At 37.7% G+C, this 26,211-nt stretch overlaps 1 protein-coding gene across 1 annotated transcript in view; it reads left to right on the top strand.

Moving 5' to 3' along the window:
• DCPS (decapping enzyme, scavenger) overlaps positions 1 to 26,211 on the top strand; it is a 757,077-nt gene that overhangs the window by 24,820 nt on the left and 706,046 nt on the right. Inside the window, exon 2 of the mRNA XM_044080812.1 lies at positions 9,128 to 9,299. Within this exon, the coding sequence (XP_043936747.1) occupies positions 9,128 to 9,299 (172 nt within the window). The remainder of the gene's footprint in view (positions 1 to 9,127; positions 9,300 to 26,211) is intronic.

Genomic DNA, 26,211 nt, shown 5'->3' with positions numbered 1-26,211 from the left:
TACCATTTGTATTAATATTAATTTCACTCGGTATATTGGGGTAGAATAACCGGTGTGTTTTACCTTTTAAGAAGCATTTCCAAGATATTTGTGTGAATGTAAATACCAAGCACGTGTTAGCTTCAGTGCCATTTTGAAGATGCAGCCAGAATATTAACATCTATGTGCATGATAGCTAGTTTGTTTATAAGTTAAAGTTACTTAACATCATTTATGATGTGTCTGCATGCAATAAAGCTGCTTGAACAAGAACCTATGATGCTCGTCTGTTTATCCTGACCTGACCTTGCGAGTGACATGATGTCAGAACCGGGATTGCAATGATTATTCTTCAGAGCCACAAGGTGCAGAGGTAATGGCGAAGGCATACTAAAAGAACCGAGAGAGAAAAAAGGGCCGTAGACAAGTTAAAGATAAAGAGAACACACAAGAATGATTTATGTATTGAAAGAGGTTAAACGGAGCATTACAAGGGTGCAAAATATATCGTTAAGCAAACGAATAGTACAGAAAAGTTTATCAAGCAAATGCGAAGTAGAAAACAGACTATTAATCAGATTAAATGTTTGAAACTGAGCATTAGAAAAGTGCATAAAGGGTTCAGAATTGCCTCAGAGTTGCAAAATGAGCATGCTTAGAGGTAAAACGTGCACAAAAAAAGTATAATGGGCATGAAAAGAGATTTATTCAAGACGAATATAACACAAGGGTATAAAGGGCAGAAAAGGCACATTAAGAGATTCAATGAGTGAAATGACTGTAATAGAAAGGGCAGAAAAGGGCACATTGAGTATAAATAAAGCAAAGGTGACTGCACGTGTTTTAGGCGAATCACTGTTTGGTACAAATTACTACTTCGCATTGATTGAAGCCTTGAATAGAGTTGTTCAAAGTATCTCAGTGTGTAAAATTGCTTACGGTATGTGCTTATTGCCATCCATTAATTCTGAAGAGTTTGTGTGCAAAGTGCAACTATTTTGTGAAGTGCAGTCAAGTGAAGCCATTTCAAAAAGTTTCTTGTGCCTGGGTGTGTCTGTTCACAGAGTGCCACCATTACAGAGTGTCTCTCACACTGTACAGACTTATTTGGCAAAGTGCAGCCATTTTGGGGAGATTCCAGTGGGCTGTGTACTATTTATTCACAAAGTGCAGTTATTTTGAGGTGTTTCTCACTATGCCCAATACATTCGCAAACTGCAATTACTTAGAAACAGTTTTTTCGCAAATTGCCATTAGTTTGAAAAAGTTTATTCCCAAAGTGCCATTACTTAGAAACAGTTTTTTGTAAAATGCCATTACTTCGAGATAGCTTATTTGCAAATCGCAATTACTTCAATACAGTTAATTCGTAAAGTGCCATTGCTTCGAAATAGTGTATTCGCAAAGTACAGTTACTTCGAAATTTGCCCTCAGCTTCTATTGCTCAGTTTATTTGCACTGTGCAGTTTGAAATGTTTCTTAAAATGTTGATAAATGACTTTGGTAGTAAAATGATGATAAATGACTTTAGCATTTTGCCTTTACAAGATAAATGGCTTGTATGGTAAAAATAATTTCAAGGGAATTAGCTTTACAGTAAAGAGATTCAAAGTGCTGCAGAGCCCAGGAAACTTATTTTGTGAAATTCAGTTATACAAAGGCTTGTTGTGTTGTTACAAGTACTGGCATAAATTGCAAGCACATGTATACGTGTATGTATAGTTGTATGTGTTTGTGCATATTTGCAAGAGTTTTCACTGAGATATATCAATGTGGCAGACTGACTTCGCAAGTCGCAACCACTTGTGTTTGATCAGAACATTGCAGAGAATTGGAGAATGTTTGAGCAAGAGTACAATATATTTAGACAAACAGCTTATTCTGATAAAGATGCACATACTAAGGCATTCATTTTGATGAACCCAGCTGGGTCAGAAGCCATTGAAAGGGAACGTTCATTTGTCTATGCACCAGCAGTGTATGAAGGTGAAGGAGAAACTCGTTGTGTTGTGCAGGCTGAATCAAAGGAAGGCCCCGAGTGTTTAAAGTGCAAATTTGGAGAAATATGTAACCCTTAGACTAATGTTACACTAGAGAGGCATTTGTTTTACACAAGAGATCAAAAACAAGGGGAAACTTTTGCAGCTTATATTACTGATCTGAGAAATAAAGCTAAAACATGTAGGTTTGGTGATTTTAAAAGATGGGTTAATAAAAGACTCTTGTGTGGTATTAATGGTGCTGTGAGAAATATTTGCTTCATGACAGTGATTTAACACTGAGTAAAGCCATTGAGATTTGTCAGATTCATGAAGTTATAGAAAGGCATACAGATATGCTTGCTAGTGTTGAGTATCGCTCCAGAGCTCATGTAGACAGCATTCAACATGACAAGCAAGAGCAGGCTTAAGCACGTGGCAGTAGTAGCCCCTGCGGGCCTTCTAGGTAAAACCTGTAGTCTTCCAGCACATTTCAAGATCTGTTCAGTTAAAGGAGCATACTCACTGCAAACCCAAGGGTACCTAGTGAAAAACAAATGTTGCTCAGTACAGCATGAGTGAATCACCAAATCCTAAATCAAGCTTTATTGTTAACTGTCACAATTGTGGTGCTAACCCTGAGTCCAGAAGAGAAAAGTGCATGGCATTTGGTCAGCAATGTCATAAGTGTAAGAAATGGAACCACTTTCAAAGATTTTGTAAGTCAAGTAAGCCTCTGATAGTTACAAAGAAAGGTAACTCCAAAAAGCAGGTTCATCAAATTGCCTGCAACAGTCTGCTTTCTGTGTAGATGGTGCACCAGTTATTGGTGAAAAGATTGATGTTGTAGATTTATTAACAAGAAATTAAGTGTTTTGTTCTGTCGGGATCAATGGGAAATCCACTGAGCTTAAAGTGTAATGTCATGTCTGTAGATACTTTTGCAAGGGTTAGAGCTGGTGAAGAAATAAATGTGACTAGTTGTGTGAAACTTGTAGCTTATGGGGGTGAGTGAAGAGATTCGCACCGAAGGTTCAGTAGTGCTTTCGTGTTGTGGCCAAGAGCTGTTACAGCCTATTGGTCTATGTGATTCGATGACCTGTGCAGTCATTATTGGCTCTCCAAGACAGTTTGAAAATGAATCTGTTTTCTTTTACAAAGAAGTTCATCGGCTAAACGCATGTCCTAGTTCCAGCTTCACTGGTGCTATTTTTTTCAGAGTATGCTGATGTTTTCGATGACAGATTAGGCAAACTTCCACTTGTGTATTCCATGAAATTAGACCCAGAAATCAGTTCAGTGGTCAGACCAGCAAAAAGAGTTACGCTAGCTGTACAGCTTAAGGTCAAAGCTCAGCTGGACAAAATGGTGCAACAAGGTGTAATTTGTCCAGTTACAGAACCTACCGAATGGGTGTCGTCCATGGCAGCTCATAAAAAAAGGCTCAGATGAAATCAGAGTATGTATCGACTCAAAAAATTTGAATAAAGCATGGAAGAGACTGCACCATCCCATGAATATAGTCAGAGGTTGCAGCCCTGATACCAAATGCCACAGTTTTTTCTGTCTTAGATGCAAAGAGTTCATTTTGGCAAGTGATGCTTGATCTCAAATCTTTATTACTGACTACATTCAGCACCCCATTTGGAAGATATTGATTCCTCAGGATACCATTTGGAATACATTCTACAAGTGAAGTCTTCCAGCGTGCAATGGAGCAAATTTTTTTCAGGCTATCCATGTGTCATAATACTAGATGATATATTGTTCTGAGGCGATGGTGAGGTAGAGCATGACAGAAATCTTAAGAGAGTTGTAGACAGAGCACATGAAGTGAACTTATAGCTCAATCCTCTGAAGTGCAAATTCGGACTACCAGAAGTTACATATGTAGGTCGTTTGTGTACAAATATGACCTTGATACCAGACCCGTCCAAGCAAGCAGCCATTCTTGAGATGAAGCACCAGATAATGTGCAAGCTCTACAACGTTTTCTTGGTATGGTCAACTACTTGGGCAGGTTTAAACCAGATTTCAGTGAGTTGACAGTGCCTTTGAGAGAGCTCACACATAAAAATGTTACTTGGTCATGGCTAGACTAGCACCAGAGAGCATTTGAAGTTCTTAATCAGAAAATTTCTACCCCCCCCCCCCCAAAATTAAGATACTATGAAGTCAACAAACCAGTAACTCTTTCCTGCGATGCTTCAAAATCTGGTTTAGGTGCAGTTATTCTCCAAGAAGGCAAGCCTGTAGCCTACACATCTAGAACACTTACCCAGATTGAGATGCAACATACTCAAACTGAGAGAGAACTTTTGGCGATAGTGTTTGCATGTTCCAAGTTTCATGACTATATCTGTGGTTGAGAAATCCAGATTGAAACTGATCATCAGCCTTTGGTCACTATATTTTAAAGAAACCTATGCATTCAACTCCAGCAAGATTACAAAGAATGATGCCCAAATTACAAAAGTACAACTTCAGAATGGTCTATATGAAAGGCAGACTTCTTTATCTGGCTGATGCCTTATCCAGTGTGCCTAGAATTACAACAGAACAGCTTCATGCAGAGAATTTTGACTGTCATGGAAGTGCGTAATTTTTTTACCACAAGACTTGGTGAGCTACGAGATCATACAATGACTGATCCAGTTTTGCAGAAGCTCAATTAATATATTAATGTTGGATGGCTGTCAAAGCAATCCAGTGTACCACCAGAAGTGCAGTCTTACTTTCCTTACAGAGATGAGTTTTTGATGGAAAATGGCATTTTTTCAAAGGGTCTAAAATTGTTGTTCCTGCTTCCTTACAACAAGAATATATCCAGATTTTTGCATAGTGGTCACCCAGTTTCCAAATCTACTAAGAGAAAAGTAAGAAGACAAGTATTTTGGACTTCTCTAGTGAAAGATATTTATATGGTACTTTCTTCCTGTTCAGTATGTAATAGTACTAAACAGCATTTGCAAACAGAGCCACTTCAGCTAAGTCAAATTCCTGATCTACCTTGGTCAGTTGTAGCTACTGACATATTCAAGTGGAACAGTCAACATTACTTAGTACTGGTAGATTCTTATTCAAATTGGTTTGAGATCGATTTACTACCTAATCTAACTTCTACGACAGTCATTACTAAGTTGCAGTGCCATTTTCCAGTCCGTGACAGTCCACAGAAATTAATCTCCGACAATGGTATGCAATTCACTAGTCAATTGTTTCAGAAATTTGCAAGAAAATGTGACTTTGTACATGTTAGTAGTAGTCCAGAGTACCCGCAATCGAATGGACTTGCTGAACGTGCAGTACAGAGTGCAAGGCAATTACTTGAAAAGTCAAAGCATGATAATACTCAATCTCGGAAACATACCCAGTGATGATATACTTGGCTCACCTACTCAGACACTTCTGTCTAGGCAAACTAGAAAAACATTGCCTATCACTTCTAATTTATTAAGGCCTAAAGCGCAGGAAAAACCAAGCAATCAAAGCCCAGTTATTAGAAAGCATTCTTTCCAAAAGTCCAGCTATGACAAGTTGAGCAGATTTCTTCGTCTGTTGAAAAAAAGAGATGGTGAGGATACAAACAGTGAAAAGGTTTCGACTGGACTGGTCATGTAACAAGTATTTGTGCAGAGTTGAGATATATTTTGTTAAATCCGTGGGTGTGAAGTACAGGAGAAATCACAGACATCATCTACCTGTAGCAGAACCGATATCATAACATCATACCTGTGATAAAAGACTGAAACTCTTAGGGCAGTCCGGATGATATTTATGTCCCAGAGCGTGTCTTGACTCCTGATCGTGTTCCTGCAGATGATTCCAGTATTCCTAAGATTGAACAGTTAGCAGAGACGATCCGAGTTGCTAAACCAGATCCCAAATGTTTGTTTGCCTGTATCACTGAATTAAGCAGCGACATTGCATTCACATATGTGATCTTTCAGAAATGGAAAGCTATGAAAGAATTTAAAAATTCCAGTCTCGTTGTGAAGCCAGCTGACAAGGGTAATGTACTTATACTAATTGTAGGTGGTATAAAGATGTGCTTCTGAGTTATTTATGTAATATTAAAACATTTAAGAGATCAGTAATGTCTGCAATTTGAAAAAAAAAATAAGAAAAAGGAAATGAGTGAGTCACCTGGTGAAGGAGTTTGTTTGGGATTCTTTTTAGAGAACATTAGAAAGAACTTGTGTCAAGATGCTGGGCTTGCCTTGTTCTTTGGTTTTCCAAAGGTACATAAAAAAACAAAAATAAAAAGGGAACAAGTGCAGCACAGGAGAGGGAGGTAGCCTGAACAGGCATTGAGGAGGGCTGGGATGGTGTAATTGAGTGGGGTTTGAAGGGTACTTATAGGAGAGGTATAGGCACTGGACTGGAAGTGAAGGATACGTAAGTGAGAATGGGGACCAAATAGAGTAAGATATTTGGCAAGGAAGAAGGGATTGACCAGGTTATGATGAAGCTGGTCCTGTGAGTCAGACTTGTTAAGCATGGAGGGGTGGATTCATGTTTTGGTGCATGGCATGCAAACACCAGTGGCCTTTCAGAGGAGATTGTTGAGATGGTGTCGATAAGGTCATGAAGGTGGCAGGTGCCACAACAGGGTCTTAGAAGTAGTATATGTATCAGTAGCTGGCATATCATGGAAGGAGTGTATTGGCAAGTATAATCACTGGCTGGAGTAGTGAACAGGAGAATAGACCTCAAGACTTGTGGGAGGGAGGTGGGAAACCTGGCAGATGGACCAGCTCAGAGTCGGGGAAAGGCTCTATGCTGGCCCTGAGGAAGCAGCAGTGATCGGAGCTGGACTGGAAAGGTACTTCTCCATAATTGTACCCAAGATGGAAAGTTGTGGGATTGTCACAGAAACATAAATGGGGAATTAGGTGCTTGGGCAGTATTCAGAAGAAGAAGAAACTGAACTCTGGTTAAGAGTGCTAACGGAAAAGCGTAAGATTAATGCAGTAAGGTTACTGAAGGATGAGCTTCTACTCTTTGGAGATATAATTGGTGATGTATGTATTACTGTTAGAGAGAGAACCTCCCTGTGTAAATAGATTATATTTTACTTTAGTTGTGACCCTTTGCAACAGCACCCATAGCACTGATGCAGTTGTTAATCTGAAATTAACGGTTCTTTTACAATACGAGACTGAGAATGTCCAGGCAGCTCTGTGGCATTTCCTCGAAGCTTGCTGTAGTTTGAAGAATTCTTTCCCCAGAGAAGCCAACTGACAAGAGACAGGTACACAGGATGACTTCTGTGAGACTTTTTTTCTTGAGTCCTAAGGCTTGTGGGTATGTTTAAAACTAAAATAGTCTCTACAGCTGTGCGTAGATTAGTTGTAAAGTAGCTAAGACTGCATTTCCAGACCATAGACTGTAGTTTTCCTTTCAGCTTAAGTAACCGTATATTTTTAGCTCATCGGATATATTACTGAATCTCATCTTGGATGATGCATGTGTTCCTGTCCTCCTATATGTAAGCCATTTTCTCCCATTAATAGCCCACTCTTGACTGAGCATTTAGATTCCCGCAGCAGAAAGGGATTATAGTCATTTTGGGTAATTCTAAGGAAAGGGAGAACAGGGTCAACCTCTTGGTTGGTTGTTATCATAAAGGTGAGAGTAGTAATGAAGAGTCTGAGGGAATATCTGAAAAGGTTGGCTAAGTGGGAAGAAAGATAACATTTGAGATTCATGGCAGATAAATGCAAAGTACTAGAACCACCCCTGAGTGACGCATAGGATGGGGTAGAGGAGCTGATGGTATTAGAGCAGGAAGACAATCTGGGCTTGTAGGTTTTATGCTTCCACTGTATAGGAGTTCAGTTAAGAGTTAATAACCAGAAAAAATCCACCTTGGTGACCATGGCTCATCTAAATACCTAAATAACCTGTGCTGCAGTGACACATATCAAACTGAACTTGTTTTTGGAGAGGAAACAAGCCCATGTACACCAACTACATGGCCACACATCAGCAATTATTTATCTATTGTAGTTGCGCAAGTTATTACCATTAGATAAATCTGTAAGGAAATGTAGTCCAGCCTTGGCTACATCTGGACTGAACCACTTTGAGTAGGGAGAGAAAGAGAACGCTTTGCAAGTAGAATGCTGGGTTATGTGTTTAGGGGAATTTTTATTTTTAATGTCCTGGTGGTCTGAACTGTGCAAAATCCTTTTCTCCCTGTGTGCCCAAATTTTATGTCACACGATATGGTCGCATTTCAAAGGCTAGTGTGAAGTACAGAGCAACTTGGATGTAGTTGTGTGTGTATGTAATATATATATATATATATATATATATATATATATATATATATATATATATATATATATATATATATATATATCTAGCTTTGTATAATTGCACGATGAAAATCATTTCTATGTAAATTGCATATTCATTCATTTCAGTGATAATGTCTAACTCATTTCCTCAGAGGGAGGATGTAGAAAAACAGGTGAGTTGTACCTTTAAGAAGCATTTTCCAGATCTGTGCGCATATAAATACCAAGCGCGTGTTAGCTTCAGTGCCATTTTGAAGGTTCAGCCAGAATGTTAACAGGGATGTTATTTTCTTCATAACACCATATTCACCAGCTTGACTTTGTTAAATATTGGTGTAATACACGCCACATTAATATATGCTTTAAGTGAATTTCCCCATTAGACCAGGCCTGATTTCAGACAGAATTCTGGAGACAAGAGTACTCCTCATTTTGTACACACTGATATACAAACACTATGACAAGTTTTCATAGTTGCAACATAGTAAAATACAGAATTAAATATGGAAATACGATCTAAACAGGCAATATTTAGCATCTCTGGCTGCAAACTTCATAACATATGTAACATGTAAGCACTGATGTATAGTAATATTTTGACATGGATATTTTGCTAATTTACAGGGAAAATTAGGATAGAAAGTTATATTTTCTTATTTTGTGAGTTCTGCTTATTTTCTTTTGAAAGGATGCTGTGGGTTACCGTGCTCATCTATCGAGGCATGCTGGCAATTTTGGTACATCTGCATTTGGTCCACTGCTGTACCAAGAAGCAAGGAAAGCCTGGTTCAGCTGAGTTGGTATTGTAAAATAAATTTTTGTAACCCCTTAATGACAATTGCTCGTTTTATTTCTTTCGTGCAGATGGGAAAGGATGCAGATAATGAAGGAAAAGATGCTGTCATTATTCTGGAGAAAACACCGTTTAAAGAGTCGACCCTTTCTGAGCTCCTTAATAATCATACTGAGCTACGTCTCCAGATGCAGAATGACATCTACAGCACATACCATTTGTACCCACCACCACACCTGAGCGGTTAGTGATGCTTACTACTAAGTATAAGACATTTTTAATGGTTTATTAAAAGTTCTACACAAGTACACCATTGCCCAAGTCAGCATTCAGTACAGCAGATATGCATATTGTACCAAGCACAGAACAGGAGAACACACAGTTTGTGTGCTAACAAATGCAATAATACACTACATACACTGCAGACTTAATCCAGTAGGTTGTCTTTGTTGGTCATACATACTGCAGTATACCACACCAAGAAACACTTAACACTAACAAAATACACAGTAGTACACATAACTTATTTATACACAAAATAGCATGCCAGTGCAGACACAACACTGGTTCTGGCAAAATGTATTCAGATTTACTATTATCGGATATATATATATATATATATATATATATATATATATATATATATATATGTGCATAATGTCGAAACAAATTAATCAACATTATACACATAAATGTGCTACTATAATATGCTGAGAATTAATCTCGGCACATGCAGAACTTTAAAAAAAAAAACACAAGGAAGCATAGTTTCTGTATCGGGGCTCGGCTCCTACTAATTATATATTCTAAAAGATCCTGCAGTCCCCAGTGATAAGGGTATGTTCCTTTCCGGGGACTGTTGATCTCTCACACACCTATTAACCATCTGTTTAGTCGACCAAATGATGTCGATTAAACAGATGACCAAAGTACCTTTCAACAAAGTCACTGGGTCCTGTGTGTGTGTGTGTGTGTGTGTGTGTGTGTGTGTGTGTGTGTGTGTGTGTGTGTGTGTGTATATATATATATATATATATCACTGGCTTTGCACATAAACGTAAACAGAAAACACATTCCAGCTGAGTTAACTGTATTCGATTTAATTTTAGAAATGAGAGACATATTATTTCTGTACTCTATTTATAGAGAAGAGTGTCCCTTTTATTGAAAACCCTCCAAAAACATTATTTTTCTGGGGGTGCCTCCCACACACTTTCTATGTAGGTGGTTTGGCCCTCTCTTAACTCTAGTGTTGCATTGCCATGGATGTAGGACAGTCACCTTACAAGTAAATTACCTTTTTCTGCATCACATTTACATATTTCTGCTGAAACGGAAAATAATTATGCATTAAAACATATGAGTGAACTATGCATAAATTATAACACAAAAAAAAAATCAAAATTAGCCAAAAATCAGTAGGGAGAACTGCTAAATTTCTTTTTGTGCAGCCTTTTTTATAAAAATGACTTCAATGAAATGACAATCCCATTAAATCTGGTACTGGCATTTTAATGAAGTCATATAGACTCATCGAGTACGAGGAGCTGGTTGAGGGAATGCGTATACAAAGACTGATGATTATTCTTTTTATTTAGTAGCGCAATTTTATAACTATGTTTATCAAAATAAAATGCACACCTAGACGTCAGCGAGTAGTACAAATACTTAAAAAAACATCAGTTACCATCTGATAGTTGTAGAGACCAGAGGTGTTCATTTCTTTTTTTTTCCACAAAGAAACTGAATGTTTTACAAGATTTAGCTGTATGATTCTTGGTTTTTTGAAGGAAGATATTGGGACTTTATGTAAATCACACATACACAAAATGCACACTGCAAAACGCAGTGATGTACACCCATCAGCAGAAGAGCTTTTTTGCAATCTGACTTTATTATTTTTGTCTGTAGAATTATGTCGTGGGAATGTTATCTTTAAAATGTATACATTTTACTGTAAGATATTTTTCAATCAATGTAAATGTATTAGAAATACTAGTCCGCTAAGATGGTTGGTTAGCTGACATGGCAGATGGTGCAGTTGTGATGATGGATGTATTTACTCTGAGAAGTTGTATTATTTTTATATGTAAATTACACAGTACAGTACATATGCACTGACAAAAAAATATTTCAATAATGATAGTACAGAAATCTGGAGGACTTGCCATTGACAACCATAGAATGTATGTGTGTGTTTTAACCAATATACTGTGATTTTTATATTGCTGTTTCTGTAGTGAGTTTTTACTTTGAAGGTAGTTCATGTGGTGGTGGCAGGGTACCTTCTTAAAATTTCTTAAACTGACCATCCCAGAAAACAAATAGTTGTACTGGAGTGTAAGTAGCATATTAGATTGCTTTCATTTCACTGTAGTGTACATTAGTTGTTTGGTGTAAGGGAGACAGTTAAGTAGCTTATTAAGGTAGCTTTGGCTAATATATAAATGATGGCATCTTATCCTGAAGCCTTTGTATAAAATTGTATGACATTGAGTCAGTACTGAGTGATGAACATTTTCATGGCATTTCTGCAATGATTACTACATGCTTTGGGGTCTTGGTGTTATGCACTGTTTTCTCCCTTCTATTAATTTTTGTGTGATGAAAGCTGATGAATAATTAAGCGCTTTTTTGTCCTTTGGTTCTATGGTTTTGTCCTGATGGTTAACTGTACTTTTTTTTTAACTAATGATTTCTGTTTTGCATTCTTTGAAGTGGTGTTTTGTCCTGTTATGTTTCCTTTTTGGAAACTTGGATCCAGCACTGTGATTTGCTCTGAACTCTGTAATTCGAAGATGGTTGGGGTTCAGCATTCCCAGAGTGCTTTGAGGCAGGAATGTTAACCACAAATGGTGGTAAGCAGGTCTTGGAGTGCAGTTGATTCAAGCCATATCCTTATATGTCTATTAAGGCTTTGAAAAAGGCATGCAGTGAAAGTGTGCAAAGGAATACATGCAGCAGGGTGAGCTTTGAGTTCAGCATTCCCAGAGTGTTTTGAGGGAGGACTGTTGGTCACACACAGTGGTTAACAGATTTTGGTATGTAGTAATTTCAGGCCATATTGGGATGTGTTCTATTAAGGACTTCAACATGGCATGCAGTGATCACATGCGAAGGAAATGCATACTGTAGGGATGAGCAATGACGAGTATGATCTGTACTTAGAATAAAATCATCTCCCTTAAGAAATGGAGGATGACCAGCAGAGCATTTGATGAAAAGCAGAAATTAAAGTTGGCTGGCCTTAAAACATTCTGGGGCAGATTCTAGGCTTTGGTAATTTCTGTTGGTCTGTACACAGACATTTTAAACTTTTTCTTACTTCATCTAGGAAATTAAGTCATTAACAATCCTTGGTTTGGGAATCAACTAAATAGCAATTAACTTGCCTCAGTTAACATGTAATTAAAGTGGAGTATTTTCCTTTGGTGAGAAAGTTCAGTTTGATTTACAATATCAATAACTTGAATGCAGAAGTCAGGTTTGGTATAAAAGTGATGTCTTTAAACAGTCTTCATAAGTTTGTTTATAACTTTTGAATCATTTTGGAGTTTCTAAGCAAGTATTTGTTTGTCTAGATAATTGTGTTTAAAAAGTGGTAGCACCTATATTCCACCATTTATTAATAAAATGTTTGTTTGTCTGTATCACTGAATTAAGCAGCGACATTGCATTCACATATGTGATCTTTCAGAAATGGAAAGCTATGAAAGAATTTAAAAATTCCAGTCTCATTGTGAAGCCAGCTGACAAGGGTAATGTACTTATACTAATTGTAGGTGGTATAAAGATGCGCTTCTGAGTTATTTATGTAATATTAAAACATTTAAGAGATCAGTAATGTCTGCAATTTGAAAAAAAAATAAGAAAAAGGAAATGAGTGAGTTACCTGGTGAAGGAGTTTGTTTGGGATTCTCTTTAGAGAACATTAGAAAGAACTTGGCTCAAGATGCTGGGCTTGCCTTGTTCTTTGGTTTTCCAAAGGTACATAAAAAAACAAAAACAAAAAGGGAAAAAGTGCAGCACAGGAGAGGGAGGTAGCCTGAACAGGCATTGAGGAGGGCTGGGATGGTGTAATTAAGTGGGGTTTGAAGGGTACTTATAGGAGAGGTATAGGCACTGGACTGGAAGTGAAGGATACGTAAGTGAGAATGGGGACCAAATAGAATAAGGTATTTGGCAAGGAAGAAGGGATTGACCAGGTTATGATGAAGTTGGTCCTGTGAGTTAGACTTGTTAAGCATGGAGGGGTGGATTCATGTTTTGGTGCATGGCATGCAAACACCAGTGACCTTTCAGAGGAGCTTGTTGAGATGGTGTCGATAAGGTCATGAAGGTGGCATGTGCGACAGCAGGGTCTTAGAAGTAGTATATGTATCAGTAGCTAGCATATCATGGAAGGAGTGTATTGGCAAGTATAATCACTGGCTGGAGTAGTGAACAGGAGAATAGACCTCAAGACTTGTGGGAGGGAGGTGGGAAACCTGGCAGATGGACCAGCTCAGAGTCTGGGAAAGGCTCTATGCTGGCCCTGAAGAAGCAGCAGTGATGGGAGCTGGACTGGAAAGGTACTTCTCCATAATTGTACCCAAGATGGAAAGTTGTGGGATTGTCACAAAAACATAAATGGGGAATTAGGTGCTTGGGCAATATTCAGAAGAAGAAGAAACTGAACTCTGGTTAAGAGTGCTAACGGAAAAGTGTAAGATTAATGCAGTAAGGTTACTGAAGGATGAGCTTGTACTCTTTGGAGATATAATTGGTGATGTATGTATTACTGTTAGAGAGAGAACCTCCCTGTGTAAATAGATTATATTTTACTTTAGTTGTGACCCTTTGCGACAGCACCCATAGCACTGATGCAGTTGTTAATCTGAAATTAACGGTTCTTTTACAATACGAGACTGAGAATGTCCAGGCAGCTCTGTGGCATTTCCTCGAAGCTTGCTGTAGTTTGAAGAATTCTTTCCCCAGAGAAGCCAACTGACAAGAGACAGGTACACAGGATGACTTCTGTGAGACTTTTTTTCTTGAGTCCTAAGGCTTGTGGGTATGTTTAAAACTAAAATAGTCTCTACAGCTGTGCATAGATTAGTTGTAAAGTAGCTAAGACTGCATTTCCAGACCATAGACTGTAGTTTTCCTTTCAACTTAAGTAACCGTATATTTTTAGCTCATCGGATATATTACTGAATCTCATCTTGGATGATGCATGTGTTCCTGTCCTCCTATATGTAAGCCATTTTCTCCCATTAATAGCCCACTCTTGACTGAGCATTTAGATTCCCTCAGCAGAAAGGGGTTATAGTCATTTTGGTTAATTCTAAGGAAAGGGAGAACAGGGTCAACCTCTTGGTTGGTTGTTATCATAAAGGTGAGAGTAGTAATGAAGAGTCTGAGGGAATATCTGAAAAGGTTGGCTAAGTGGGAAGAAAGATAACATTTGAGATTCATGGCAGATAAATGCAAAGTACTAGAACCACCCCTGAGTGACGCATAGGATGGGGTAGTGGAGCTGATGGTATTAGAGCAGGAAGACAATCTGGGCTTGTAGGTTTTATGCTTGTACTGTATAGGAGTTCAGTTAAGAGTTAATAACCAGAAAAAACCCACCTTGGTGACCATGGCTCATCCAAATACCTAAATAACCTGTGCTGCAGTGACACATATCAAACTGAACTTGTTTTTGGAGAGGAAACAAGCCCATGTACACAAACTACATGGCCATACATCAGCAATTATTTATCTATTGTAGTTGCGCAAGTTATTACCATTAAATCAATCTGTAAGGAAATGTAGTCCAGCCTTGGCTACATCTGGACTGAACCACTTTGAGTAGGGAGAGAAAGAGAACACTTTGCAAGTAGAATGCTGGGTTTTGTGTTTAGGGGAATTTTTATTTTTAATGTCCTGGTGGTCTGAACTGTGCAAAATCCTTTTCTCCCTGTGTGCCCAATGTAAATGCTTCAACTGTATGAGCTTTATGAATATCTATTTCTTCTTGTTTTGGTGGTCTTTCAATTCTTTTTACCTTTTTTCCCAGTTCTCTATAAAACTTTTTTGGGTCATCAATAAATTGCTTAGTTTGTATTTTTCCTTTATACTTATTTGCATATCTTCTAAGTTTTCCTGCCTATGCTGAGATTTTTAGTTTGTTTGTGGATAGTGCATGATAAATCTTGGTCTCTTCTAATACTGCACATTGCTTTTATCAAATCTGCCTTAATATTTTTGTTGATCTGTTCCCTTTTCTATATTCTTCTAACAGTGACACTTCTTGTCTTAATTGCTTTTATAGTGTTCTCTATTCAATACTTCCATGATGATATTCAATTTCTCCCCCCTTCTTTTCCCTCACTATCCTGTGTTCTTGTGGTGGAACTTTATCAGTTATTAATTTAGCTGCACAGTAATATATCATGTTTACTTCTGTTATATCACATGGATCTCTAGGGGCAGTCCTAATTACTGTGTTCATTTGTTTTATCAAACTTCTGACTTTTGAGGTTTTATTGACCTTTTAAAGTTTGTTTCCTTCATTGATCTTGATATGTCTGTCTATGTGTAGTAAATCAAGCACTCTTCTTTTAGCTCATTTTCTTCCGAACTGAAGGCACAGTTTTTGTTTTCCATTTCCTGCGGGCGTGCTATAGAAAGTTCTATAGCATCTTCCTATGGCACTTTCTCTTCAATTTCATCCTGTGCCATCTGTTGCTCTGTCGTATGGAAACTCGCTGGCCTATCACTTCTCAACATTGACTGCATTAGAGTTTTCATGGTTTCCTGTTCCTTCCCTTGCTGTCTAGCTTCAAGTGAACGCTTATACTGGTTTCCTGTAAAAGGCTCCAAAATATCTTCATATTGCACTTGACCTGTTGCATCCTGTTCGACTGGTTTCCCCTTAATTTGGATATCCGTTGCTCCATCCTGTTGTGCTTTTTGAATTAGATTTTCTACACTGAATGCTTCACTTTGCAGGTACTCCATAACCTCAGTTTCTATTTCTTTAACTTCTCCATTACTAATCTCCTTTTCTGCTTTTTCTCCTTGTCTTCTTATTTTTTTGTATTGTAAAGTTTTCCATGTCTGGATTCCTTTGCCTGTATTTCTCTTGAAATATCTTTGGTGCTGCTCTTTTTGTATTTGTTAGTTTTGCTTTCTCCTTTGCATAAATATTACACCATATTAAATCTCTTTCTTTCTTTCCCATGTCCATGTTTGGCTTCTCCTTACTTTAGGAACTCATTCCATCATGCTGTGATGTATCCTGTGTTAGATCTTCTACACCAAATCCTTCACTTCGCAGGCACCCCGTAACTTCAGCTTCTATTTTTTTTTTTTACTTCTACATTGCTAATCATCTTTTCTATATTCCCTCTTTGTGATATTTGTGTGCCAGAGCCATGGGCTCAAGCTCAATGCCAAGAAATGTATAGTTTTCCCCTTTGGGAAAAAAACATGTACCCATGAATTACCACATAGGTGGCAGTACACTAAACACCGAAAGAGACTTAGTGACACAGGTGGACAGTGGTCTCACCTTCAATAACCACATCACCACAACAGTCAGGAAATCCTTCTATGTGGCACACCTCATCACTAAGGGCTTTTCATCCAGAAAAAAGGAGGTCATTGTCCCACTGTACTCATCCCTCATTAGACCCATTATGGAATACAATGCCCCATTTGGTATGTACCTCTCAAGACACCTGCAACAACTGGAAAGGCCGCAGAAATACCCCACTAAAAGAATCACAGGCCTAAAGCAGATGCCCTATGTTGACTGCCTTAAAAAACGTCAGCTGTACTCTGTCGCATATCATCTACTCTGAGGCGATCTCTGCTTAACATACAAGGTCATGTCAAAACCCAGAGCTGTTGGGCATGCTACACTTAAAGAAATCCCAATCCCTGAGAGCCACACGCTCCAGGAATCTAAACCTTGCATCACAATAAACAAAACGTGCTGGAGGGATAGGTTCAAGCAGAGCGCGTCTTCGGCCATCAAAGGAACCTTGATGACTGAATGGGAGAAAGGAAATTCACCCTGGGGATCATGCCCTACTAGACAGGGGTCCAGAGAAGTAAATAGTGTGGGAAGAAATAGCCAGAGAATTGTTATGGCTATGCTTGTATAGGCCCTAGGGCTGATAGCCTAGTACCAACCTATGAACCTAAATAACCTTATTATTGTATCAGAGAATGCAAATATTTCCATTGCCCTACTCATAAACTCCCAGTTTACACTGCCATGCTTTCTCTGCATCAAGACCCACCAACAGCAGTGTTTTCTTACACTCTGCTTCCATCTGGATCATCTTTGTACTACTAATGTTGTCAAATGTTTGCCACCCCTCCACAAAAAACACATTTATCCATATCTGTCAATTTTGGCAACACCTTTGCTATTCTTTTAGCTGTCATAGAAATAAACACTTCATAGTCATGGTTTAAAGTTGAAATGGCATGATATGAAGCTGGATCTGATGAGTCTTTACCATCTTTAGGTATTACAGCCACCATAGCTTTCTTCCAGGATGCTGGTGTTTCTCCCCTCCTTTTAAAGTACTGTTAAACAAAACCTTCCAGATCTTTACATCACTTTCTTCCCTTCTGTCTTCTTAACTTACACAGGGATGCCATCTATGCCTGGATTCTTTCTTGCAGATTGACTGTATGTCACCGTTTTTTACTTATCTCCTCCTGTTTTAACTGTTAACTGTTGAGCCTCATCTACCTCTAACCTTGGCATTCTTAAGTCTTACATAAATATTTCCATTTGTACTCTCTCATGGTTTCCACATTTCTCTGCTTATACACATTTTCATAAAATTTCCGAAAATCTCTAATATCTCTACAGGGTCGCTGTTTATTTATTTGTTCTTCTACCCTATTTGTTTTTTTTTAAACTCTGCTTTCATTTTATCCCACTCACTAGCTATAATTTATGAAGAAATCTCTATCTTCCCTTAAAACTCTGAAGTAATTTCCACTACCCATTCTATAAATTCCTCTTCATTTAACAGGTAAGTGGGGAAGAAGTGCCAGTGTCTCATTTTTATTGCATTACCCTGCATTTTTGTCTTTATAGGCGCATGATCTGAAATAGTTATTGGATGTATGCCAGAGCTTTCAATTTAATGTACTTGTTCCTTTGAAATATAATTTCTGTCTAGTCTTTCCCACTTTCCCAGTTTTTCTACCTTGGGGAACAATATGAACTTTCTGTCAGAGTTCCTACTACTGAATTAATGTCTTCCACATCAAATATTTTCATAAATTTCTTCAAACATCTACCCTCTTTTGTTATATTTTCGATACATCCTCACAGTTGCAAATCATGTTCCAGTCCCCACATATAAGGGATATTTTCCTGCGGAAAGCTGTTAATTTTTCACAAAAATCTCTTAAGCTCCATAATAGCAGTTTTAGGTGGACTGTAAGTACATGCCAGTGCAATCCTCTTCCCTTGCCAGTAGCTCCTTACTACCACAAATTTACTGTTATATTTTCCCCTCTTTTAACACTGTTGGAACTTCTCTCAAAATTAGTTTAAATACTTCCCTTTTCCTTTGTCTCTGATACTCTGCTGAATATCAATCTTGTAGTCCTTTTTCAAATTCCATATCTTCACTTCTTTCCAGATGTTTCCCGTCGATTTACTGTTTGCATTCTGCATTTGTTAATAAGTCAGTACTCTTACCTTGTTGTCTAGGCCTTTGAGGCCATTCACATTTCAAAATATATGGATAGCATAATCATTATAATAAGAAGTTATTATTCCCACCTATTATATATATGACAGCTTTTTTCAAAATGTCTTTTTTCAGCGTTTGTGTTACATGCACCTATTAATATTTGGCAGGTTGATCTTTTATACAGTCGCATTTTACAAGACTCTTTGTTTTTATGGAAACCCTTGGCAATACAAATACATCCCATAACTTATTAACTTATATATGGATAGCATACTCATTATAATAAGAAGTTATTATTCCCACCTATTATATATGACAGCTTTTTTTAAAATGTATTTTTCCATCTTTTGTGTTACATGCACCTGTTAATATTTGGCAGGTTGATCTTTTATACAGTCACAGTTTACAAGACTTTTTGTTTTTATGGAAACCCTTGGCAATACAAACACATCCCATAACTTATTAACTTTAAGCAAACACATAAAGCTATGTACATCTTCAAATAATGAAGTTTAATCCTTTTTAAAGGAACAATTGTCCCAAACTGACAACTGAACCCACAGGCATTTTCTAACCTAAAATAAAGGTTTTCCATCCTAAGGTACATGTTACAGCCTGTGTTACACTAATTCCTGTCTTTTCTTGTCTTATTCCACTTCCAGTTGTGCAAAAGAACTTGTATGGTTTCAGAAAACATTAATTTTTAGCCTTAAAGTGCAGTGGCTATTTAAAAAAAAACAGATTATACACTGTTCTAATAAATGATTTTAAGAATTTAGGGTCAAGAAAAGCTGCTAACTCTTATTCACTTCCAATAATTTCAAATTTTATTTTTTACTTAGCTGCTTGCCCTTGCACCTATTAATTTTATGTATCTCTCAGCAGGCTATGTCCAGACATCTCAAAATGTATTGCTTTTGCATGTAGTCAGCCTGTTTCATTGAAACATATAAGAACATAATGTACAGCTGCCCTCAGCTGCAGACTTCTCAACTTGCAGTGGACATTTATTTGTTAAAGGAAAACTATTCATTATATTCACATTGGTCTCAAGTTTTTAATGTAAGCAAGAGGGCATTTAAAACAAATAAGATTAACTGTGGGCATTAATTCAGATCTTCACTTGTGTAAAAGTAAAAGAAAACATCTCATCTCTACATATGTTATATTCTGTGTGCTTTTATACCCACCTCCCACCCCAGTATTCCAGGATTATAGTCTGGTAACTTAAATGTGCGTTTATCCAGCCTTTCTTTTATTTTTACATTGTAATGCCTGTGTTTCTTAACATTAAAAAATACTTATGTACTTTATCTCTGTCACACATAACAATCACTGAAAATGCTTTACTATATAACATTCGATTTATGTCATGAAATATTTTATACAAATAGTGTTAAGAAGAAAAATTTTTGCATACAGTTAATTTTTTTCCCTTTTACTGTCGTCCCAAACATTAATGATATGAAGTAGGGTGTATGTCTTTCAGTCCCCCACAAGTTTAACAAAGTCAAAAAAAGTTCATTCTTTCTCAGCCACTTTTTCTTGTAAAGCCATTTTTCACAAATGTGATTGATGCTTTATAGTCTCATGTTTATTAAATAATTTCAGTGTTGCTGGGCTTCTTCCTGTTCATATCCATCTCCATCTCCCAACCCCAAAATCTGGTTCTAGCCTAGGGTACTGCTGATGCTTCTTCTCAACTCCTGTTTTTTTCTCTCTGAAGCATTTTAATTTGGAACATTGGAACATTGGAAAAGGTTTCACTGGCAGAGTCTGTCTATGAGCTTTATTACCAGCAAAATGAGAAGCAGATTCTCATTCATTTGATGGCTCACTTTTTGTTCACCATACTACTGTATTTCTCCTTAGTCTGTTCTGTGTCAAAAAAGGCTTTGATTCTCCAGAAAAAAAATCTTCTAAAGACAGATGGATACAGCAGCTTGAATCTCACACCTGCCTCTTAACATTAAATTAACTAAATTACCGGAAGCCATCTCTTAAACCAAAGCTGGAGCTTTAACTGCTTTTTGCTGAACAGCTGAAGGATTCTTCCCAGTTTTCCTTCACCATTTCTAGTTGATTCTCTTTCAGGCTTTCTAAGTTTCTTATTTGCTGGCATCCAGGCAGTGTACTTAATAGCCAGTAACTGAATTTTACTAAAAGTGGCAGAATTACTGACCCTTATCTCTATTTCTTTTTTCACCCTTGGAGAGCTGAAATTATTCTATTGAACAGTGTGAAGCCATCTTGGAAGTCCCAACAGTAGCATTTGTGTACCTGAATTTTTATTGTCCATTATAAGTAAACCAGGATTACTTACCAGTCTATCCATACTGTAGTTTCCTGTCCTACAATTAGTCTCCAACCAAAACAACTGAAATATTGACCAACAAATACACATCAGTAGCTCAGACAACTTTTTATCTTTTTCTTTTTTTTTTGCTAGCATACCTTACACATGTTAAACACCATCTAACTATCAGTGGTATCTTTGTAATCTTCCCAAAGCCACCACAGTAGTCATTTGACTTCATCTCTTATCCAAAAGACCATTTAATACCTGTTCACTATTCTTCTTTTTTTCAATGTCCATTGTAGAAGTATAAAGGATTTCTTGAAGATAAACATATCCTAGATTTGTTTTCTAAGTCACTGAAGTACATTCAGTCATCTGACCTAATTTTTAAAGTTATTGGTATTCAAAGTTAGCAAGGAAAAAGAGGGCATCTTTTCACTTTTGTTTTGGTTTTACTTTCGTTTTACTCTGACAAACATTTTCTTTACTACGGCTTCTCTTTCCTGATGCTGAGTGTAAGTGTGTGCCTGTGTGTGTTCATGTGCACTCACATTGATAATCATATATATATATATATATATATATATATATATATATATATATATATATATATGGTTCCCTATCAGAATCCTGAAACACTATAAGCCTGAAAGTCAAAATCCTGAAAACTAATGACTGAAAATGCAAAATCCTGAAAGTCAAAATCCTGAAAACACAAATAATGCTAATATGTCACTATAAAGACACTAATATCTACCAACTGACCCTGACCCTAACCCTAAGGTCCGTCACTATCGCACACTCACCTGACCCGCGCCCTAACCCTAACTCACTTAAACTGCCCCTAACCCCAATATTTGTCACTATTGCATACATGCCTAACCTGCACCCTAACCCTAACTCACTTATACCGCCCCTAACCCTAACATAAAACCAACCGCACACTTACCTGGACCCAACGCATGACCTAACACCACAGGGCTAACAATAGCAAAGCCACAATGACGTCAGTATGTCCATTTTGTGTTTTCAGGATTTTGACTTTCAGGATTTTGCATTTTCGAGATTTTGCATTTTCAGTCATTAGTTTTCAGGATTTTGACTTTCAGGTTTATAGTGTTTCAGGATTCTAATAGGGAACCATATATATATATATATATATATATATATATATATATATATATATATATAAAATGTATATATGGTTCCCTTTCATATGACTGAATTAACATAAGCCTGAAACTCATAAGCCTGAAAACACAAAATACATATACTGAATTTAAACAACAGAAACCATATTAATTTCCACTAAGTATGAGAAGGGGGGCAAGCCCCCCTGCACCCCCATGTGGGGGAGCTGTGCCCGCCACACCCCCTGCTACTTAAATACATCAACTCCAGGATTGCACTTAACACTAAGTGCAATCTCGGAATTGGTATATTTAAGTAGCAGGGGGTGCAAGGGGGCTTGCCCCCTGCTTATACTTAGTGGAAATTAATATGATTTATGTTGTTTAAAGTCAGTATATGTATTTTTTTGTGTTTTCAGGCTTTTGACTTTTCAGGCTTTTGAATTTCAGGCTTTTGTAGTTTCAGTCATATGAAGGGGAACCGTATATATACATATGGTTTCACTTCATAATCTCGAAATGCTGAGATCTCGAATTTCAGCATTTCGAGACCATGAAGCCGAAACCATCACAACACCGACACAAAGCCGAAATCAGAACTCCAGACACAGTACACACCACACACAAACCACAGCACCCACACCACAAAACAAATAAACACACCAAAACACCACATAGGCACACACCTACAATAGAGAAATGCAGGGGGGAAAGCCCCCCTGCACCCCCCACACTTGTATATACTAACTCCAAAATCACACAAACAGAAAAAAACAAAACAATCACACACACATTCTACATTCCCTCGCGCGCACACACACACACACACACACACACACACACACACACACACACACACACACACACACACACACATATCTCAACTTACACCTCCCTAACCCTAACCCACACGTACAAGTCAGAAAAACGCTCACATACACTCACTCACCTGACATTCCGAACACCATCACAGACAGACACTTCACATAATGTACTGGAAATGCATAAGCACGGATTCCAAATATTGGAATCCGCTCTTAATGCACTTTCAGCATTCTGAAGTTTCAGCTTCATGGTCTCAAAATGCTGAAATTCGAGATTTCAGCATTTTGAGATTATGAAGTGAAACCATAAATATATATGTATGCATGTGTATTATGCATAATCTATACAGTATTATATAACATGTTTATTATATGGATATACTTTAGCAAATGGCAAAACATTGATCCAAAAGGTCAAAACTCAAAATAACTGGAAAAAAAAATTTTTGTTTGTCTAGCTGGTTTCTCCTATGCACCCCCTGCTAATTATATATACCAACACTGAGATTGCACAGCAGTGGGGAAAGGGCAAATTCCTACTTTTCTGTTTAGTGACCTCCCACAAAGTAATGCTGGCCGAAGAGATCAAATCAGTATGTGATCACTTCTGCCAGCAGTAAAATAATTCGATAGTATGAACGTTCAATTTAGATGAATGCAGGAATTATGCCAGTCCGGAGTAATATCAGCTGAACAATGTAGGCATAGCAGATACCTGTGTATTGCTTGTTCAGAAAATAAAGGGTACCTGTCAGTAACCACTTCTGCATATATTCTCTTTCTTTCTTCTGCCAAGTTGGAGCACTTCTTCAGCAACTTAGGTTGTCTCTAAAGAAGGTCTGTGTGACCAGCTCCTAAAATTCAGGTTGTGGTATTCAGAAATGTTTACAACTTTTTCTGCAGCATGTGCATGATTCAGATGTTCAGATTCAAGTTCAGCAGCCTATTGTTGTATGAATCCAGGAAAATGCTGCTAACAGTCTAAGGTTTGTCACACTCGTATAGTAAACTAAAGTTATCTGTCCCCCCAAGCTCCATTTCACTGAATATTTTGTGATGGTTAATGAACTCTACATCCTCCATGATACCCTCCAGCTCTGCTGCTGCAGTGTTAGTGTCCCCCTGTCATGCAAAGAGTAGGGGATGTTCCTTGGTGCCTTGGCCAAATTTTCATAATCAGTAGGAATACCACTTTGCATCTCCTTAGAAAAATATGTCACAAGCCTAGCAGAACTAAATTCAACAAAGGCATACATATATATGTGTTCAAAATGGGTAATCTTAATCATTCAGATGAGTGGCTGTATTACTTTTTCTCATAAGAAGCAAACTGGGATCTTCCTGTCTTTCTGATAGCTCACTCTGCTATTCTAGTGGCTACATCCTTTGCCGTGTTTCTGCAGCAGCACATCATGCGATTGCTGCACTGCTGCAGCTTGGTCTTCCATGGACACTTTCATGATGCACAGCAGGCTGCATGTGTTTCTAAGCTTGTTTCTGCTTTTCATGTTTGCTGTCAGCTTGGGCTTGTTCCTGTGAGAGTGGTCACCAAGGAGGTTTGTTTGCTAGCGACTCTATTTTGTTAGTTACCAATGATGAACTCCTCCTTATCGGTTATGAAAGTTATGTTTTTACTATAATTACAGATGTGTAGTAGAAAGGTCCCTCTTTACTACGACAGCCTTCTTCCGTACTCGTTTTTTCTTCTATGTCCTTTTTTCTGCCTGTTTGTTCTTGGCTGTCTCAATGACTGCAGAAGTAGAGAGATTGGGTGTGTCTGTGGTGCATGATGGGGAAACGAGTGTTGATGGCAGCCTAGAAAAAAAAGTTTTATTGGCAAACGGTCTTAACACTTGGGTCATAGGAGTTTTTGAAGTTCTCATCATAAACTCTGAGAGACCTTTTGCACATTCGCAAAACAAATAGCATCAGAACCACTATACACAAGGATTTAAATTTTGCTTGTGACATAAATAGAACATGTTGGTGAGACAGATATATTGTCTTGGAGGATCCCCATGCTCTTGAACAGGCTCACCATCCAGGTGAAGCAGAGTCCATTCTTAACCATATTTAAGTGTCACCTTGAGCAGTGGCCGGGAAACGGGGAATTCACCCCGGATCTGGCCCCCATGTCTCTGATAGATGGAGGCTGACAGTAACTATGCCCAAAGTAACATACCCTTCTATAACCTTTAGAAACTTCCTAATGTACCCCTTCTCATAAATGCCCACCATACATAGGGACACAGTTGGGATGGGTTGTGTGGCTAGTCTTATAAAACCCCTGGTTGTTGTTGGCTTAGTATTTAACTATGAACCTATTTGTAGTATAGCCATTTGAAGTTTTGTTTACTAGCATGTTTACGTATGTCGAGAGGAAGATTTTACACCAAAGGCTTTATTGGCCTGACTGTATCCACAAAGAGTTAAAAAATGTAAAGTTATGGATATTCAGAAGCCGTATACCTGAAACACCTGATATCCTTAAGAGGTAATTTGCATATATCCCATGGACCTCTATTACAGGAGGTTTAAAGCATCTCACAGCTTGGCTAGGTTTTTCTTGTAGTTTTTACTAGATCAGCATGGAGGTAAAAGCTCACTGGAGGAAAGTGGTGTGACATTCATATGTTGTTGTTTGCAGGAACATAGGAGGAATGAGTGTGAACCTCAACCGTATAAAATGGCTTTCAGAATGCCAAAAACTTTTGGGGCACGCTTTCTAATTATGAAGAGGAGTCAAAAATGGGGGAGGGGAAGTCAAATTTAATTATAAGGCAGATTATTCCAATTAGAAGTTTAATAGGAGATGGGGAAAATGGTAACTGAAAATGATACACTAGATCTGTTTTGTAGTGTCATTTGTCAGCACCCATTAATTAGCAAATTCTGTTATTAGGCTGTAGGAGGACCACCCATGAAAAATTATTGTTTTACAAGAAATGACTAAAAAAGTGTGTGTAGGTGAGGAAGAAGGTATACTAGGAAGAACAAGAAAGAAGGGCAGGAAATGTAACTGATACTTTTGAGAATGTTCAGGAAAGATGATTTTAAAATGTGGAAGCATCTGTTAGAAGTATTTTTAAGTGTGACACTGTTCTTTTTCTTGATATTACAAAGTTATGTTGAAATACGAGTTTAAAAATTTGGTTGCATAATAGTAGCTCTTAAAAACAGATTGAATTTTAAATACTGATT

This window comes from Protopterus annectens, chromosome 8.part0 (assembly GCF_019279795.1).
Source record: "Protopterus annectens isolate FY-2018-M chromosome 8.part0, PAN1.0, whole genome shotgun sequence".
NCBI lineage: Eukaryota > Metazoa > Chordata > Ceratodontiformes > Protopteridae > Protopterus > Protopterus annectens.
Note: the sequence above shows the minus strand (reverse complement) of the source record. Positions and strands in the feature narration are given on the sequence as shown.